Source organism: Ctenopharyngodon idella, chromosome 7 (assembly GCF_019924925.1).
Source record: "Ctenopharyngodon idella isolate HZGC_01 chromosome 7, HZGC01, whole genome shotgun sequence".
Taxonomy (NCBI): Eukaryota; Metazoa; Chordata; class Actinopteri; order Cypriniformes; family Xenocyprididae; genus Ctenopharyngodon; species Ctenopharyngodon idella.
The window spans coordinates 32,346,095-32,363,453 of record NC_067226.1 but is presented as its reverse complement, the minus strand read 5'-3'; the positions used below and the strand labels follow the sequence as shown (position 1 = coordinate 32,363,453).

The following is a 17,359-nucleotide window of genomic DNA, read 5'->3' as shown; positions in this document are numbered from 1 at the left end:
TCTGGGGAATTTGGAGGCCAAGTCAACATCTCAAACTCGTCGTGCTCCTCAAACCATTCCTGAACCATTTTTGCTTTGTGGCAGGGCGCATTATCCTGCTGAAAGAGGCCACAGCCACCAGGGAATACCGTTTCCATGAAAGGGTGTACATGGTCTGCAACAATGCTTAGGTAGGTGGTCCGTGTCAAAGTAACATCCACATGGATGGCAGGACCCAAGGTTTCCCAGCAGAACATTGCCCAAAGCATCACACTGTCTCCGCTGGCTTGCCTTGTTCCCATAGTGCATCCTGGTGCACCCGGCCATCCAGGTGATGTAAAAGAAAATGTGATTCATCAGACCAGGCCACCTTCTTCCATTGCTCCGTGGTCCAGTTCTGATGCTCACCTGCCCACTGTTGGCTCTTTCGGCGGTGGACAGGGGTCAGCATGGGCACCCTGACTGGTCTGCGGCTATGCAGCCCCATACGCAACAAACTGCGATGCAGTTGTATTCTGAACCAACCTTTCTATCAGAACCAACATTAACTTCTTGAGCACTTTGAGCTACAGTAGCTTGTCTGTTGGTTCGCTCCCCACGTGCATCAATGAGCCTTGGGCGCCCATGACCCTGTCGCCGGTTCACCACTGTTCCTTCCTTGGACCACTTTTGATAGATACTGACCACTGCAGACCGGGAACACCCCACAAGAGCTGCGGTTTTGGAGATGCTCTGATCCAGTCGTCTAGCCATCACAATTTGGCCCTTGTCAAACTCGCTCAAATCCTTACACTTGCCCATTTTTCCTGCTTCTAATACATCAACTTTGAGGACAAAATGTTCACTTGCTGCCTAATATATCCACCCACTAACAGGTGTCGTTATGAAGAGATAATCAGTGTTATTCACTTCACCTGTCAGTGCTCATAATGTTATGCCTGATCGGTGTATAAAATATAGTTCTTACCACTTTCCATACTGTAGTTTCTTGAAGCTAGTTAGTATAAAGTTAATGTTAAGCCCTGTTACTGATGTCTCTTGCCAAACTGCTCTGTTTTGTCAGTGCACATTTGCCTAATGCTGACACTTATATTCTCCAAGGAGTACCTACAGATGCCTAGAGAGAGTATTCGCAGTGTAGTTCTGTCGGCAGAAAAAGATGCTGTGAAAAGATTCCTTTCCCATGTTCATCAGAGTTGGAATCAACTTCAAGTGGAAACTATACAGGTAAACAAAAAAACATTTTACATGATTGAGGTCATTTCAGATTTTATTCCAAAAGAGTGATATCTGGCTGATACTGATAATTTTCATGTTGTGGCTGAAATATAGTCAAATAAGATTCACTTAAAATTAAAATGATTTATGAAATGAATTTAAAATTCTGGCTGATAATGACCTTTTGTTTTTGCCTAAAAAAGGTAAACAGTAAAATACAAAATCATTCAATTTAAATGCTACGAATATTTGATTTATTTATTTATTTTTGCATTGCAACACTATAAAGATATATATATATATATATCTTTATATATATAAATATATTCAGTTTGAGAAGATTACATTTACCTAAATTATTAGTGTTTTTAAAGGATAACTTTGAGCATTAGATGAGAGTAAAGGTAATCTAAATGTAAAAATATGGAAAATGTGCATGCACAATTAAATATCTAACACTGATTAAAAAAAAACTGTCTAATACCATCAATTAACCAAAATAATACCAATTTATCATGCATCCCTACTCAGGAGTATATGTACATGTATAACTGGTGTCATACACAGGTCTCTCCAAAAGAACAAGAGGCCATGGAAACCATGACAGCTGCTTTCATTCACAAGTTTCCACGTGTCACACCAGAGCTTTTCATCGACCTCTCCCAATTTATACCATACATGTCTGTCTCTGACATTATGACCTTCCCTGCCTCTCTCATGGTCAATGAGAGTGTGTAAGTGGATCATATTGAAATTATAGCAGTGTCCTCATAATCATAATCAATTCTCCATGTGATCATGATTTCAACTCTTGTTCAATCGCTCCAGACTTATGGCTATTAGAGATCACAGCTCTGAGATGAAGTCTCCACAAAAACAAGCCTTCGTAAAACGCCTGTTGCAGTCCAGTGAAGCTGGAGATGTCCCTTCATGGCCTCCATTATTCCTTAGCTCCATTCTGCCCTTACTTCCACATCTCCCAGTCAGTCACTTTCAGCTGCTCACATCTCAACAAGTAAGTAACGTCTCCTTCTGGGGATCCAGCCTTTTTTTTTTTTTACTTTTCACATGCTGAAAGTAACATCTGAATGTTTGGCCTACAGCTCACGCCCTTAATCGAGATGTTGGGGAACAGCAGTCTGGATGCCACAAGGGGGCACCATGTACTTCGTACTGTTTTCGGCAGGGGGAAGAACCTGACGAGTGACAACATAACAAGGTACAAATTTAAGTTCAATATCAGTTGACATTTATAAATAACAAGTACAAGAAAAAACACCACGTTTCTCACAACAGGTTAGGAGTTCTTATATGTTACCTGAACTCTGAGGACTTACAGCAGCTATTGTCTTCATCAAATCTTTCACCCGTCCTGTGGCAGCAGCTGGCTCGATGTGTATCAGAGGGACACGTCAGTGGAAGTGGCAGAGTGAGCCTTTATTTTATAGATATCGTGCATTGCATAATAATGTTTCAAGTGTTATTGATGTAGATTTCTTTTATCCGTAGCTGTCGCATTGGCTTGGAACGGCCCTGAAATCTTTAAATGCCAGTATCTTATCAGCTTCAGCAATGGCCTCATTACATGGTATGCTTCCAGAAATGGGTGCTACATTTTTGGACCCATTGTCCTCAAACGAGTTGTTGGATCTGGTAACTCTGCCGGGCATGCCAACTTTCCCACCTGCACAGGTACGCATATTAGAATGCAGGGTTGTGTATCATTCAGAACTGAATTGAGAAATTAAATTCCTGAACCTAAGCAGGCGATTATTTTATAACTAAGTCCACGTAAAACCATTTGAGTGTTTTTTTAAGAAGGGCAAAAGCAAAGAAGGGTAAGTGAAAGGTCCGATCAAAGAAATGAGGGATTAAAACAGTATGAATAGAAAAGTGCCAGTAAAAAAATAAAGTGGGATACAGGTTAACATATTAAATAAATGCTTTTTTGCCATTCTATTCATCTATATATCAGTCTATCATAAGGCCTATAAACCTATAAAATTTTAGGCTTTGTTAAAGCAACATTAAATGTGTCTTGACAAACTTTGTTTGTCAAGTTAAAAATGAGCAAACACATCATCACATTCTGTGAAAAGGGTCCAATGGGCGAAACCCAATTTCTCAATTCTGAATTTTGCACAACCCTGATAGAATGATATTGTATATAGTCTCTGCATTACATTTCACCTATATGTTAAAAACCTTTTCTGTTTCTTTTAATGCAGGCATTCCAGATACTAAACAAAATAGCAGAAGAAACAAATGTAAGCTGTTTACCAGTCTAATTATGATACTTACTTTAAGTGAGTCTTGTGTTCACAGTCTTAATCCTGTTTAGTTCAGTGCCAACACGCTCTGCAGATTGAAGCCATTGTTCCCGGGTTTGGGGCCTTCTTTCTTGAGAAAGTTGGTTGTACCCGAGTCTGCACTTGATTGTCGGTGTTGGAGTTTACTGCTATCTGACCTGCAACCTGCTCATCGAGCAATGGTCCATTCTGCCCTCCAACAGGTTTGAACTTCTTGTGCTTGTACTCTACACAAAACAGTCACCATTTCACCATTTGTGCTTATACATTAGATTTGGTTTGGTCTGTTGGTGCATAATAACATGCTGTTTGTTTGAAGGCTCTGGAACGCACATCTGCAAATATAACACAGCAACTGCAATGTCTTCTTCCATTCATCTCCTTGAGGAAATTAATGTCAGATCTAAATGGAGAGACAGTTCTTCAACACCTATCTCTGTATAAGCATATGCCCTGGTCTCATCAACAGGTACAGCCCTAATTTCATACCTTTGGGTTTGGTAGCTCACAAACTGTTGCATTGGATGTATGAAAATTGTAAGCCTTCAGCTAACACTGGCCAGAGGCATGAGACTTGGTTAATATTAAAGGGTTAGATCACCCAAAAATTAAAATTCTGTTATCATTTACTCACCCTCATGTTGTTCCAAACTCGTAAGACAAACACCGTTCATCTTTGAACACACAAATGAAGATATTTTAATGAAATCTGAGAGATTTCTGTCCCTCCATTGACAGTCTACTACTAACTACCACTTTGACGCTTCAAAAAGATCATAAAGAGATCGTAAAACTAATCCATATGAATTGAGCTGTTTAGTCCAAATTTTCTGAAGAGACTTGATCGCTTTATATGATGAACAGATTGAATTTAGGCTTTTATTCACATATAAACATTCATCAACCCACACATCAATTGTGGTAAACAGAAGCTCAAGCATGTTCGCTTGACGTGAGAGAACCAATGAGGTTCATTCTCGTGTTACGCAGCACGTTTGAGCTTCTACAAGAACCAATGAGGTTTGTTTTTGCATGTCAAGCAGGTTCTGTTGAGCTTCTGTTCATGTTCGCTGATCGATGTGAATAAAAGCCTAAATTCAATTTGTTCATCATATAAAGCGATCACGTCTTTTCAGAAAATTTGGGTTAAACTGCTTGATTCATATAGATTATTTTCACAATCTCTTTATAAACAGTTTGAAGTGTCAAAGGGGTCGTTGCGTGGACTGTCAATGGAGGGACAGAAATCTGTCAGATTTCATTAAAAATATGTTCCAAAGATGAACGAAAATCTTACGGGTTTGGAATGACATGAGGGTGAGTAATTAATTCATTTTTGTGTGAACTAACCCTTTAAATGTAAATTAAACATATTTGATTTACAAATATTTATTGTTTTCCCCCTTAATTGCATAAAAAGTAAAAAGAGCACACAAGCATTTTAAAGAAACTATGGATCACTGGGTATTCAGTTCTAGCACATTGTACATTACATTCAGTGCCCTCGACTGCGCTTGCCAGACAAAGCTGATCTCAAGTTCTTTAGTGGATTATTTGTCATGCTTCAAAAGAGCCTTTCAGTAAATTAATAATCTGAGCCCCTCAACTGCTATCAAGCAAACTGATCTTAATGTGGTACAATAGCCTCCACCAGGGAATATGAATTAATAATCACCCACATTAAAGAGACTTTGTCTCAGCCAAAAGTGTATCAGACACAACCTTGAGGGGGATCCAGTTTCTCAGACTCACTTGTTGTATTTGACACAACAGGCTCAGATGCTGTTCAGAATGATTCAGCGGACCGTAAACATCACAAGACAGTCACTACTGTAAGTGATATCAAGCATTACTATACTTTATGATTGCTGACTGGTTGACTAGCCTCACCAGCTGTATTTTGCTTTGGAAATTCATGCTGATCTTTTTTGCATCATAGTCTGGAACTAAGCATCTCTATCACATTGTCTTTTTATTTGCATTGTTTTGAAATGTAACAACATTAATACAAAAATGTTTATTTCCCACTGAAGAGATTTAGGTCGTATTGCAGGTGGCATGAGCTGCGAATGGCTGAAGCTATGGGTAAATGAGTCAGGCTTCTCTGAATTGTTGCAGTTCATCACTAAGTTGCCAGGAGGACTTAGACCTGGTTTGGTAAGAATAATCTTTTTAGTATACACATTACCGTTAAAAGCCTTTGCTGTCCTAATGCAAAATGCAGAGATTATAATATTTTGATTAAGTAGTATAACTGTATAATCAAATGATTTAACATCGCTCTTGGTACTTGAAGTAATGTGCCTCACTAATGTTTTTCATTATGAAAGTATATGACTCAACTGACTAGGAAAGGAACATTAGCGTGTCTGTATTAAACATGCAAAGGGAGAGAAAATGAACAAAATTGATGTTATGTTCTCAACAGAGGAAATGCATTGTGGTGGAGCTACGGAAACGGCCTGATATTGATCTAAATACCTTGGACTCCTCATTTGCTGCAAGATTACCGTAAGATAAGCAGTTGACTACCCAGAATCTCATTTGCTGGTTCTTTTACTTGCAGGGTCTTATTGATGTATTTTGTCTCACAGGTTGACCATGATGGAGCACCTGTCTAACTCTTCACTCATAAGTGTACTGGACAATGTTCGACAACACTTTATTGATTTTCTGCAGCTACCACGACACAAGCAGACGGCCTTGGCAGAAAAAGCTATCAATGTACACGTAAGAGCGAAATCATTGCAGATGTTTAAAATTTCATGATTGAACCCAATGCAGTGGAAGAGTTCTTAAAAGTTTCAGTGACCCAGTTGAATGTGATCTCAAACAGGGGGGGAAAAGTCACCTAATTTGTGTTTTCATTTTCAAATGATTTAGAAAAAAAACTTGAAATCCGATTTTACTGTTGCAAAATGCATAAATGCATTTCCAAAAATCTGGATTATATGGATGTAGTTTGGATGGGTTTTTGACTACCATTCAAAAGCTTTTTTTGTAATGTTTTTGAAAGAAGTCTCTTATGTATAGAAGCTTGCTTCTGCCACTGAATAAAAAATAAAAAAGTAACTTTTTATCTCACAATTCTGACTTTTTTTCTTGCAATTGCGAGTTTACATGTTGCAATTATAACTTTTATAAAATCGCAATTGGGAGTTATAAAGTCAGAATTGCTTGATATAGTGGCATATTTGTGTTAAAGTCAAAACTGCTTTTTTCCCTCAGAATTGAACTTTAAATCTCACAATTGCAAGTTTATCTTTCAATTCTGAGAAAATTCAGAATTGCAAGATATAAACTCGCTATTGCAAGAAAAAAGTCAGAATTACGAGATTAGGCACAATTCTGACTTTATTTCTCAGAATTGCGAGTTTATATCTCTCAATTCTGACATTATAACTCACAATTGCAGATGTAAACTCGCAATTATAAGACAAAAGTCATAATTGTGAGATAGTCGCAATTATCTTTTAAATTTTTTTATTCCGTGGCAGAAACAAGCTTCCATACTTATGCTTACCAATGAATTAAAAAAAAGTAGTATTGCAAGGTATTATTACAATTTAAAATAGCTGTTTTCTACTTTATTATATTTTACAATGTAATTTATTCCTGTACAGCTACTACTCCAATCTTCAGTGTCACATGATCTACCAGAAATCATTTTAATATTCTGTTTTGATGCCCAAGAAACATTTATTTTATCAATGTAACATTGTAACATTATGTATTTACTTTCACTTTTGATCAATTTAATGCACATATTGCATAAATGCTTAATATTTAAAAAAAAAAAAAAAAAAAAAAATCTTACTGACCCCAAAGAATTGAACAGTAGTGTAAACCAAGTAAAATATGCCAAACAATCAGATTGTGCAGGCTTAGATAATACACATTGTTATCAAAATTCCTACTTTTCCATCTTTTTGTCTCCATTGATAGGGCATCTCTGAAGATGGCCTCACTGGGGCCTTCATGGACATGCTCGGCCCTCTTCTGCCCTTCCTGGACAGGGATGTGTTGGCTCGCATAGACCGAGAGGCTCTGAAACTACGACTGGAGGAGCTAAAACAATATTGCTTGCCCTCTGACACATTCAGACAAATATCAGCTTTACTTACAGAGAAGAGCATGCTGGGGTGAGACAAAGTTGTTCCATTTTCATTTTGTTGACAACCTCTTTGTTCTGATTTCAACTGCAAAAAACAGAGTTCCTCATTGTGCAAGCAAAATACAAATTGCATCTGTATTCAGTAGCTCCTCACTGCAGAACATGAGATCCAGGATCCAGATCCAGGGAGTGGAAATGGGTAGGCTTAGGGTTATCTAAAGTGGGAGAAGTTGGATCTGGATCTTGTGTTCTGCAGTGAGGACCATCTCTCTGTATTGGGAATTTGACAAAGTCCCTTTTTTTGCAAAAGAGAACCAAAAACATGGACAGTTGGAGATGTTGAGCATGTGGGAAGACTTCTGTTCACACTTTCACCTCAGCAGATAAAATCCCTACCTCTGGTAAGGGAAACACAAGCCTATCCATTCGACTAAAGCTTGGTATAGTGCAGGATTTCATCACATTGAATCTCTACATTTTTCCTTCAAGGGTGATTTAGGTAGAGACACAGTTGAAGAGGTTCTGATGAGCCAGTGGCGTTGGAAAAACAGTGAAGTGGGAAAGGCTTGTTCGGACCTTAACGGACTACGAGAAAAGATGAACGGTCTCATCCATAGGATCATTAAAGGTCGATGGTGGATGAGAAGGGGTGAGTTGTGTACAGAATCCATCAGATGTTTTTTATGACCACTTTGGAAAGGTAAATCATATATTATTGCTTATTAGGGCCCATCCCAAGCTGTGCAGACATTAAAGGGACATTTCCCTCAGCTTGGAGGTCCTATCAGCTGAATCGAATGAAGAGGAAGGAGCTGAAGACATGTGTTGAGTTCATTGGTCAGGATGACACACTTGACGCAGAGCAACGTGAAGCACTTTGGATGGAACTCAGACCAGTTAAGTCGCTTGTTCTTGTCCAAATGCAGTTGTTCAATGATTATTAAATATTTTTTCTCACACAACAACCATTATCTTAGGTGTATAAACCAGTGAAGCAGCTTAAACCAGAGCAGGTGTTGGAACTGGGCTGCATAGTGACCGAGATGGGGGAAAGAGAGCTACAGGCGGTCAATTTGTCCAGTCTGGCTGTCGTGGCCCATCTTGGGAACCTCAATGGATGGAATGCAAAGAAAGTATGTTTTTCAGTTGTTATTATTAGCCTTACATGGGGAAGATACAGTGCCCGGCCAAAAAAAAAAAAAGTCGCTGTTTGGATGATCCAAAAATTGATGCACCTCTTGATGGAAATATCATAAAATTTATTTCCATCAAGAGGTGCATCAATTTTTGGTCAAGATCTTGTATTGACAATGCAAGAGTCAAGATGGGAGTGTAAAGTCTCCTCCAGCACATCCCAAAGACTTTCAATTCATCTGTGAAAATGATTCTTCATGCTTCCTCCCAACCATTTTTTCACAATTTGAGCCTAATGAATCTTGACATTGTCATCCTGGAATATGGCCATGATACATCTTCCTACATGGTTGTTTAAGAAATGAAAAGCTACACACTCCATCAATTAGGGTTAGAAGAACTGTTGCCAAACATATAACATGCTAGAAACATAATAATCACTGCAATAATGATCCAATCATAGACTCTTAAGCTTTTGCCTATTTAAATCCAAACAGTGACTTTTTTTTTTGGCTGGGCAGTGTGCATCACTTCTAGTTTTTCTTTTTTTTACAGATGAGAGCAGTTGTCCTTGGCATAATGAAGCGACTGAAACAAAAGCCTGAAGAACTTGATGTAGTGGAGCTCGTTTCCCTTGGACATCTGCTTTGCGGCTTCAGTTCCTCTGAAATATCCCGTCTAGACCCGTTCAACCTAAGGTCAGTGGACAAATCAATTTGCACAATCCAAAAGGTAATACGTGTCACCTCAAAACCTTTGAAAGCATTGTGTTGTGTTTGTGTCTATTAGCGTGGCCGCTTTGTTTCTGGGGGAGATGGTACTGCCGTGTTCAGAGCAGCAGACCGAGGCGCTGACGTCACGGCTATCCAGTCCTCTGGGCTTTGGTCCAGTCAGCAGCTGGGGCTCTGAGGTCTTCACTGAGATTGGGACTTTGGCAGGTACTGACTGTGGATTCAATTACAATCAGTTCAATGGACAATATACACACGTCAAAATGGGCAGGCTCATAAAAAGAATAAGACAAACTGATTCTCTGTCCTCAGCTGGGCTGGAAGATATGGTATTGTCTGCACTTATAAAAGAGCAAGTGGAAGGACTGACGCCAACAGCAATAACCTTGATACCTCCAAGAAAAATGGCTGTGAGTGATGGATATTTGTTTTCTTTTGGCATCCTTCTGTTCATTGTAATACTTCAAAAAGTTTGTCGAGACAAACTTTGAAGTTGGCTTGAGAAATCCAGACCAGAAATTTTGAAGAAGTTTTAAAGAAGCTTGAAGTTTTTCAGTTTAAAGTTTGAATGTTTTAAATGCAATACAGTCTATCAGAAAGAGAGGCTTCTGGCTGTTTAAATGTGAATTTTGAACAGTCTTAGCTAATTTTTTAACATTCCATCAATGTAAGTCTATGGTATTTTTAATTTTCATTTTTAGGAAAACCATAAGTGGGATCAGTTAGAAAAGATATATAGTACACTAAACCAGAACAGTCTAAAGGTCTGACCCAAGTTTTGAGGTTGTAGAGTTGAAGCTCTAGGAGGAGTTTTAGTCCCAGAAGAATAACTTTGTTTATATTCTCAAGCCAACTAACTTAATCACCTAACATCCTTAGTGAGGTAGACTACTTTGTGTGTTTTCTCTCATATTTGTCTATTTCTCGTATCTGTCTATTGTCAATAGTTTAGCATTGTTTGAAGCATAGATCATACAGACGTCACTTTCATACCAAGCAGCTTTTTCTTGGTCAACGTGCCAAATACACACATCAAACTTGAACCCTTTGCGAAATCTGCATGGAGAAATCCTAATGCCCAATTATCATTTGCGTGGATTCCTATTAAAATGACTGTATTTCTCCTGCAAAATTCACAGAAAAACGGTAAACATGACCGCGCTTTTAGACAGTTTATACATTAAAACAGTGTCAGAATACTCAATTCTTCACATCTACAGCACCCCTGCTACAGCCATATACATTCATATAAACATTTAGCTTCACATTAAGATGCCATGTCTGGATTAAAATAGCCCCACTTTAAAAAAATATGCCTGGAAACTCATGCATTCTGCTGTTTTTGAATGCAATTACATCTTATGTAAATAGCCCCTAAGAAGAGCATCTGAGCAGAATCAGGTGAACCCCAAACCAGCATAATTGTGGATCATCCAGTTAAAGGGATAGTTCACCCAAAAATGAAAATTATCCCATGATTTACTCACCCTCAAGCCATCCTAGGTGTATATGACTTTCTTCTTTCTGACAAACACAATCAGAGTTATATTAAATAATATCCTGGCTCTTCCAAGCTTTATAATGGTAGTGAATGGCGCTCCAGGGAGTTAATAAATGCCTTTTAAAGTGAAGTGATGGGTTTTTGTAAGTAAAATATCCATATTTAACAAAGGGAAAAGGGGAAAAAATGGATTTCATAGGGCCCTAAACAAAAAGGTAGCTACTAGTTTAATTGTGAACAAACAAGTTTACATGTTAACATTTGTTCTCAAGGTCTAACAAATATGTGGAAAGCATTTCCTTCCCCATTAGTAAATGAATATAGTAATAAATATTAATATCGTATGATATGGAAATATATACAGTATTTGTAGTGGGTCTTAATGAGCATTTGTGTGACTTACCTGAAATGACTTAGCTTCCAACCAAAGATCAATGGAAGTAAGAACCCAAATCGTTGCCAACAATTGTTCATCAGACATGCGTCTCATTATTTCAGGTGGTATTCAGTGCTACGCAGCTGTCTTGGCTGAGCTCTGAACAAGCGTGTGCCGTGACAGAGGAGCAGTGGGCGGAATTAGACAGTGAACAAAGACAAGCACTTGGCATGGCCCAGTATGAAGGCGAACTCATGCTTGAGCACAGAGGTAAGCACTGCTCTGGTTCAAACCATTCTTCTCAGCTGATCTGAGAACAGCTTTACCTCCTGTCATGCAGTTATTTGAATCCTTATTTGATAGTTAGAAAGAATTGCATATAGTTGGTCTGTCATAAATCTGTCATTTTACTAAAAAATATGTTTGTCTCTGCAGGCAGGAACCAGGCTCCATCATTACGGTTTGCCAGCAGTTTTACAAAATGTTTATTACTTTTTGTCTGTACATTGTGGATTCTATTATAAAGATTATAACTTAAGGCTATTTATTTGTTCCTCTTTATTGAATTCTTACTTTTGAAAATTAAATGTCAAATTAAACACAAAACTAACATTTTTCCATCATTTACAAATAAACTTTATAAGCATCTATTTAAAGTCAACATGAAATGAAAATTTACCCTATTTTCTCAATGCATGTTTTAGGTCTTGTTGTGAACAATTCATCTGTGCTTTTTTCTTTTTTTTTGAACTTGTAAATGTTTATTCAAAATTCACAACTGGTCCTTCGACAGACTTCACTCTTATGATATACACTGATCAGGCATAACATTATGAGCACTGACAGGTGAAGTGAATAACACTGATTCTCTCTTCATCACGGCACCTGTTAGTGGGTGGGATATATTAGGCAGCAAGTGAACATTTTGTCCTCAAAGCTGATGTATTAGAAGCAGGAAAAATGAGCAAGAGTAAGGATTTCAGCGAGTTTGACAAGGGCCAAATTGTGATGGCTAGACGACTGGGTCAGAGCATCTCTAAAACTGCAGCTCTTGTGGGGTGTTCCCGGTCTGCAGTGGTCAGTCTCTATCAAAAGTGGTCCAAGGAAGGAACAGTGGTGAACCGGTGACAGGGTCATTGGCGGCCAAGGCTCATTGATGCACGTGGAGAGCGAAGGCTGGCCCGTGTGGTCCGATCCAACAGACGAGCTACTGTAGCTCATATTGCTCAAGAAGTTAATACTGGTTCTGATAGAAAGGTGTCAGAATACACAGTGCATCGCAGTTTGTTGCGTATGGGGCTGCATAGCCGCAGACCAGTCAGGGTGCCCATGCTGACCCCTGTCCACCGCCGAAAGCGCCAACAGTGGGCACGTGAGCATCAGAACTGGACCACGGAGCAATGGAAGAAGGTGGTCTGGTCTGATGAATCATGTTTTGTTTTACATCCCGTGGATGGCCGGGTGCATGTGCGTCGCTTACCTGGGGAACACATGGCACCAGGATGCACTATGGGAAGAAGGCAAGCCGGCGGAGGCAGTGTGATGCTTTGGGCAATGTTCTGCTGGGAAACCTTGGGTCCTGCCATCCATGTGGATGTTACTTTGACACGTACCACCTACCTAAGCATTGTTGCAGACCATGTACACCCTTTCATGGAAACGGTATTCCCTGGTGGCTGTGGTCTCTTTCAGCAGGATAATGCGTCCTGCCACAAAGAAAAAATGGTTCAGGAATGGTTTCAGGAGCACAACAACGAGTTTGAGGTGTTGACTTGGCCTCCAAATTCCCCAGATCTCAATCCAATCGAGCGTCTGTGGGATGTGCTAAACAAACAAGTCCGATCCATGGAGGCTCCACCTCGCAACTTACAGGACTTAAAGGATCTGCTGCTAACATCTTGGTGCCAGATACCACAGCACACCTTCAGGGGTCTAGTGGAGTCCATGCCTCGACGGGTCAGGGCTGTTTTGGCAGCAAAAGGGGGACCAACACAATATTAGGAAGGTGGTCATAATGTTATGCCTGATCGGTGTATGCAGGACTTTTCCAATCATTTAGTCCTTTTAAACCCCATAAACATGGTAGTATACTGTACACAGATTCATCAGACACTTCAGAAATGGACAAAAAAAGTCAAATTCCTTTTTCCCCCCAGTGGATTATATGAAAATGCATCAATTTTGGGTTTATATCCAAGACTTTTCCAAACAAATCTAATAAGAATAGCTCTTTTCAGAATTGCAGACAGTAGGTTTTGGGTTAAGGGGCAAAAGCATTTCAAAGTTTCTAATGCATTCATAATGAAATACACTTAGCTACAAACTGTCCATCTACATAATGAATTGTCAGTCCTTTGAATTGCCTTTCACAAAGACTACTGACAAATAAAACATAGCTTGACCTTTGGTCTTCATCATCAAACCAGCGATGCTTGAATATTACCATAATGACAAGCAAGAAGGGAAATATGAAATATACACTTTGAAACGTGATCCCAGCTGACGTGACCATAATGAGTTCGGGCTCCAGGAGCTTCATTAGCTGGATCATTAAGTCAGCTGTGGGTAGATGCTCCCAATCTAATTGATGGCTGCGCGGGAGAGGAAGCACTTACCCGCCTTTTTTTGCATTCCAACTTGAAGGGCTGCTTTTCTTCATCGTACTCAAGGAGTAGTAAGACTGCTGTTGTGCTTAATAAGTTGCAAAAATACTCAGAGAGTACAATGATCACGTTTTTGTTCAAATAAAGAAGAATTATCAAATACCAGTTGCGAGATTTAACGGTGTCTTTGAATGTGAACTGCGCATGCGCGTTTCCCCCCCGCAAAAATACACATCCATACAGAATAAAACAATTTTATATTATTTATTTATTTATTTTTTAAAGTCTGGAAGGTTGGGGAAGCTGCAAAAGGAAAATATGGAGTGGAAAAGTGCTTATGAAAAAATAATTCAACGAATCCTAATCATGCCCATACTTAATTTTAATTTTGATTATAATGTATTTTTGTCGAATATATATATATATCTGTCTAAATTTTTCAAGTTCCTATAGTCACATGTAATTTTAAAAATATTAGTTCATCAACATGCCACAATTAAGTGAACATGGGGTGCATTAATGACACTATTGTCGTTTGAGTAGATGGTTGTAACTACATAACATGAAAAACTATCAGTTTTTTTTTTTTTTTGAAAATTTTATTTTGCTTTTTTCAAATATAACAATAACAACGAACAACAAACATCTGACAAAACACAAAGGAGAAAAATAAAACCAAAAATAAACAATAAATTACACACACACACACACACACACAAAAAGAGATACATGTAAAACGGTTTAAAAAAAAAAAAAAATCAACAACTATCAAATCAAGTCATGTGGCACTATATTTATATAATTCAAAAAGGGGTTCCAAATTTTATAAAATAGATCACCCCTGCCCCTCACTGAATATGTGATCTTCTCCAAAGGTACACAGCTGCAAACCTCCGACAACCACAGTGCAATTGGCACATCGGAGTCTGCTTTCCATTTCAAAGCTATACATTTTTTGGCTATTATTAACAAAATTTCCGTAAGTTTAATAGCATGACTATTTCGGAGGTTAGAGTTGGTAAAATTACCTAATAAACACACCTCAGGATCCACTGGAAAATCAATTCCATGAATCTGTGATATACTTTCACATACTTTCACCCAAAACACCTTCACTTTAGGACACAACCAGGTAGAATGCAAAAATGTTCCTTCTTCTGTACCACATCTGAAGCAAAGGGGTGAAATACTGTTATTAAATTTATGTAATCTAGATGGGGTGTAGTAAAGCTGGTGTAAAAAGTTAAATTGAATTAGTCTAAACCTAGAATTCAAGGTTGAGGTGACCCCATCTTTACACAATTGACCCCACAGGTCCCCATCAATTCTTACCCCCAGATCCTGCTCCCATCTACCTCTGGATTTGTCAGGGTCATCTAAAGACCGATTTGAAATCAGGGCTTCGTAAGTTCTAGAGATGGTTTTATATAGTGGTTTATCTGAATAGCAGAGTTGTTCAATACAAGTCAAATCAGGTATCTTAGGATAAGTTTTAACTTTGACCCTTAAACAATCACGTAGTTGTAGATAACTAAAGAATTCTTTATTACTCAAATTATATTTATTTTTTAACTGTTCAAACGACATTAAAACATCTTTATCGAAACAATGCTCCAAATGTGTAATTCCCTTATTTGCCCATATCTTAAAATTTTTGTTTTGATAACACATTGGTAGCAATCTGTTTCCCCATAAAGGTGTCTTAGGGAAACTATCAGTTTTTATTCGTTTTCCCTAGATAGTAAAACAAAATATGAATGGATACAAGCCTGCAAACTTTTAATAAATCCTATATAAATTACACTTAAATCATAGGCCTACAATATATTTATACTGTAAGCCTTTTGTTTTTGTTCACTATTTACCACAGCACGCATCGTGTGTTTAAAGTGAACTGCGCATGTGTGTCCAGTAGATGGCGCAACAAAATCAAACACCGCATGACGCGCTCAAGTGGACGCGTCCTGACGTCGCTTCTCACTGCGTAAATCAGTGACGTATTTCCTGAGTAGCAGTACGTAGACTACCCTCTCCAGTCCAGTCCCTGGATAGAGGTGTATTTTTAAAATATTGTTTGTTTACTTGATTCCGCCGTTTTGAAACGTTTTAGCATGCGTACGTAACTATGTTGGCGTATCGGTCCAAAGGTGGCTCAGACGAACCGGGTCTCAGTGATGCCTTAGCGTCGCGTTACGTGAGACAGAGCAAGCAAACCTATCGCAAAGTTTCCCTATTGTACAGTAGATGAGTGCGCGTGGACTTTAGGACAGTCCAGTACGTCTGTCCTCTTGACAACACTACTTCGTCGGTGTCTCGAGTTTAGCTTTGTTTTTGGGACCGTATTCGTCGTCGGTCAAACACGGTGGACTTTTCGTCGTGTCCGCGGACAGGTTTAGTGGATTTACGTCGTGTCCAAGGAAACGGAAGATTAGAAGCTGATGCTGTTGAGGTAAGATATTCATTCAGTAGTTAAACCACGAAGATGGGTTTAGTCTTGTGACTAACTGTTAGTTCCGTACTAGAGTAAGTAGTCTACAAACTTATGTGAAGCACATAAGAATGTTTTATGACTACATATCCTGGTCTGTTAACATTGAATAAAAAAAATAAATAAAAAAAAGACACATCGGTGCACAGATGCTACATTATAAACAGACAATACATATAAATACAATACATAATAAAACATACAGTTCCACCTAAAAGTATCTGGACACTTAAGACACACTTAAAACGTAATTTCATTGCGATATGGATATCAATTGGTTTTCATATTTATTGTTAAAACAACATTTTACATGAAACACATTTCTCAGTTTTAGATTTTAAATGAGTACAAAATATATTTTAACACTTAAGCAAAGTTAAGTTAACATTTTTGTTTTCATCCTCCCTCCCATCTGTTACTCCGTTAGTGTTTGCACTCCTAAAATTTGTGCTTTTTATTTTTGTTAATACCAAGTTTTTTTTTTTTTTTTTTTTTTTAAACTTGCATTACAACTTTATATTGCTGTCATTTTTACTTATTTACTGCTATTCTTATATTATTCATTTCACTTCAAAAAATTCTGGGTTAAAAACAACCCAAGTTGGGTTAAAAATGGACAAACCCAGTGATTGGGTTGTTTTTTGACCCAGTGGTTGGGTCAAATGTTTGCCCGACCTGCTGGGTAGTTTTATTTAACGCAACTATTGTTTAAAATGAATCCAAAATAGGTTTGAAATTAAAATTAGAGGCAACAATAATAATCAAAAGGTGAACATTTATTAATAAGCAATTTAATAAATGTTTATTGTTTAATTATTATTAATTACACTTATTAATGAATGTTCATTTATTAAACATATTAATAAATGTTAATTTCCAACATTTTTTGGGTTCATTTTAAGCAAG

General features: G+C 38.2%; 2 protein-coding genes across 4 annotated transcripts in view; both read left to right on the top strand.

The window, feature by feature from the left end:
• Nucleotides 1-987: 987 nt before the first annotated feature.
• LOC127515604 (stereocilin) lies at nucleotides 988-11,905 on the top strand. Of its 3 annotated transcripts, XM_051899444.1 has the most exons (23): nucleotides 988-1,206; nucleotides 1,765-1,931; nucleotides 2,026-2,212; nucleotides 2,301-2,416; nucleotides 2,494-2,626; nucleotides 2,707-2,889; nucleotides 3,426-3,464; nucleotides 3,539-3,709; nucleotides 3,826-3,975; nucleotides 5,280-5,338; nucleotides 5,540-5,663; nucleotides 5,935-6,017; nucleotides 6,101-6,236; nucleotides 7,452-7,648; nucleotides 7,931-8,021; nucleotides 8,110-8,269; nucleotides 8,347-8,516; nucleotides 8,598-8,753; nucleotides 9,310-9,452; nucleotides 9,544-9,692; nucleotides 9,798-9,895; nucleotides 11,485-11,632; nucleotides 11,798-11,905. In XM_051899444.1, the coding sequence occupies exons 1-23, from the start codon at nucleotides 1,057-1,059 to the stop codon at nucleotides 11,884-11,886; spliced, it is 3,099 nt and encodes a 1,032-aa protein (XP_051755404.1). In that variant the 5' UTR covers nucleotides 988-1,056; the 3' UTR covers nucleotides 11,887-11,905. The 3 variants fall into 3 exon arrangements, with proteins under 3 accessions (XP_051755404.1, XP_051755405.1, XP_051755406.1); XM_051899445.1 differs by lacking the exons at nucleotides 988-1,206; nucleotides 1,765-1,931; nucleotides 2,026-2,212; ... (4 more) ...; nucleotides 3,539-3,709; nucleotides 3,826-3,975 and having other exon boundaries at nucleotides 4,904-5,338; XM_051899446.1 differs by lacking the exons at nucleotides 988-1,206; nucleotides 1,765-1,931; nucleotides 2,026-2,212; ... (5 more) ...; nucleotides 3,826-3,975; nucleotides 5,280-5,338 and having other exon boundaries at nucleotides 5,377-5,663.
• Nucleotides 11,906-15,997: 4,092 nt separating this feature from the next.
• furina (furin (paired basic amino acid cleaving enzyme) a) overlaps nucleotides 15,998-17,359 on the top strand; it is a 122,982-nt gene continuing 121,620 nt past the window's right edge. The window contains exon 1 of the mRNA XM_051899482.1: nucleotides 15,998-16,414. The gene's annotated coding sequence lies outside the window, so the exon portion shown is untranslated. The remainder of the gene's footprint in view (nucleotides 16,415-17,359) is intronic.

Coding starts and splice junctions, on each gene's coding strand:
- LOC127515604 (XM_051899444.1), top strand. CDS start 1,057: ATGCTGACACTTATATTCTCCAAGGAGTACCTACAGATGCCTAGAGAG. Junction 6,018..6,100: donor TCATTTGCTGCAAGATTACC/GTAAGATAAGCA, acceptor TTTGTCTCACAG/GTTGACCATGATGGAGCACC. Junction 8,270..8,346: donor TCGATGGTGGATGAGAAGGG/GTGAGTTGTGTA, acceptor ATTGCTTATTAG/GGCCCATCCCAAGCTGTGCA.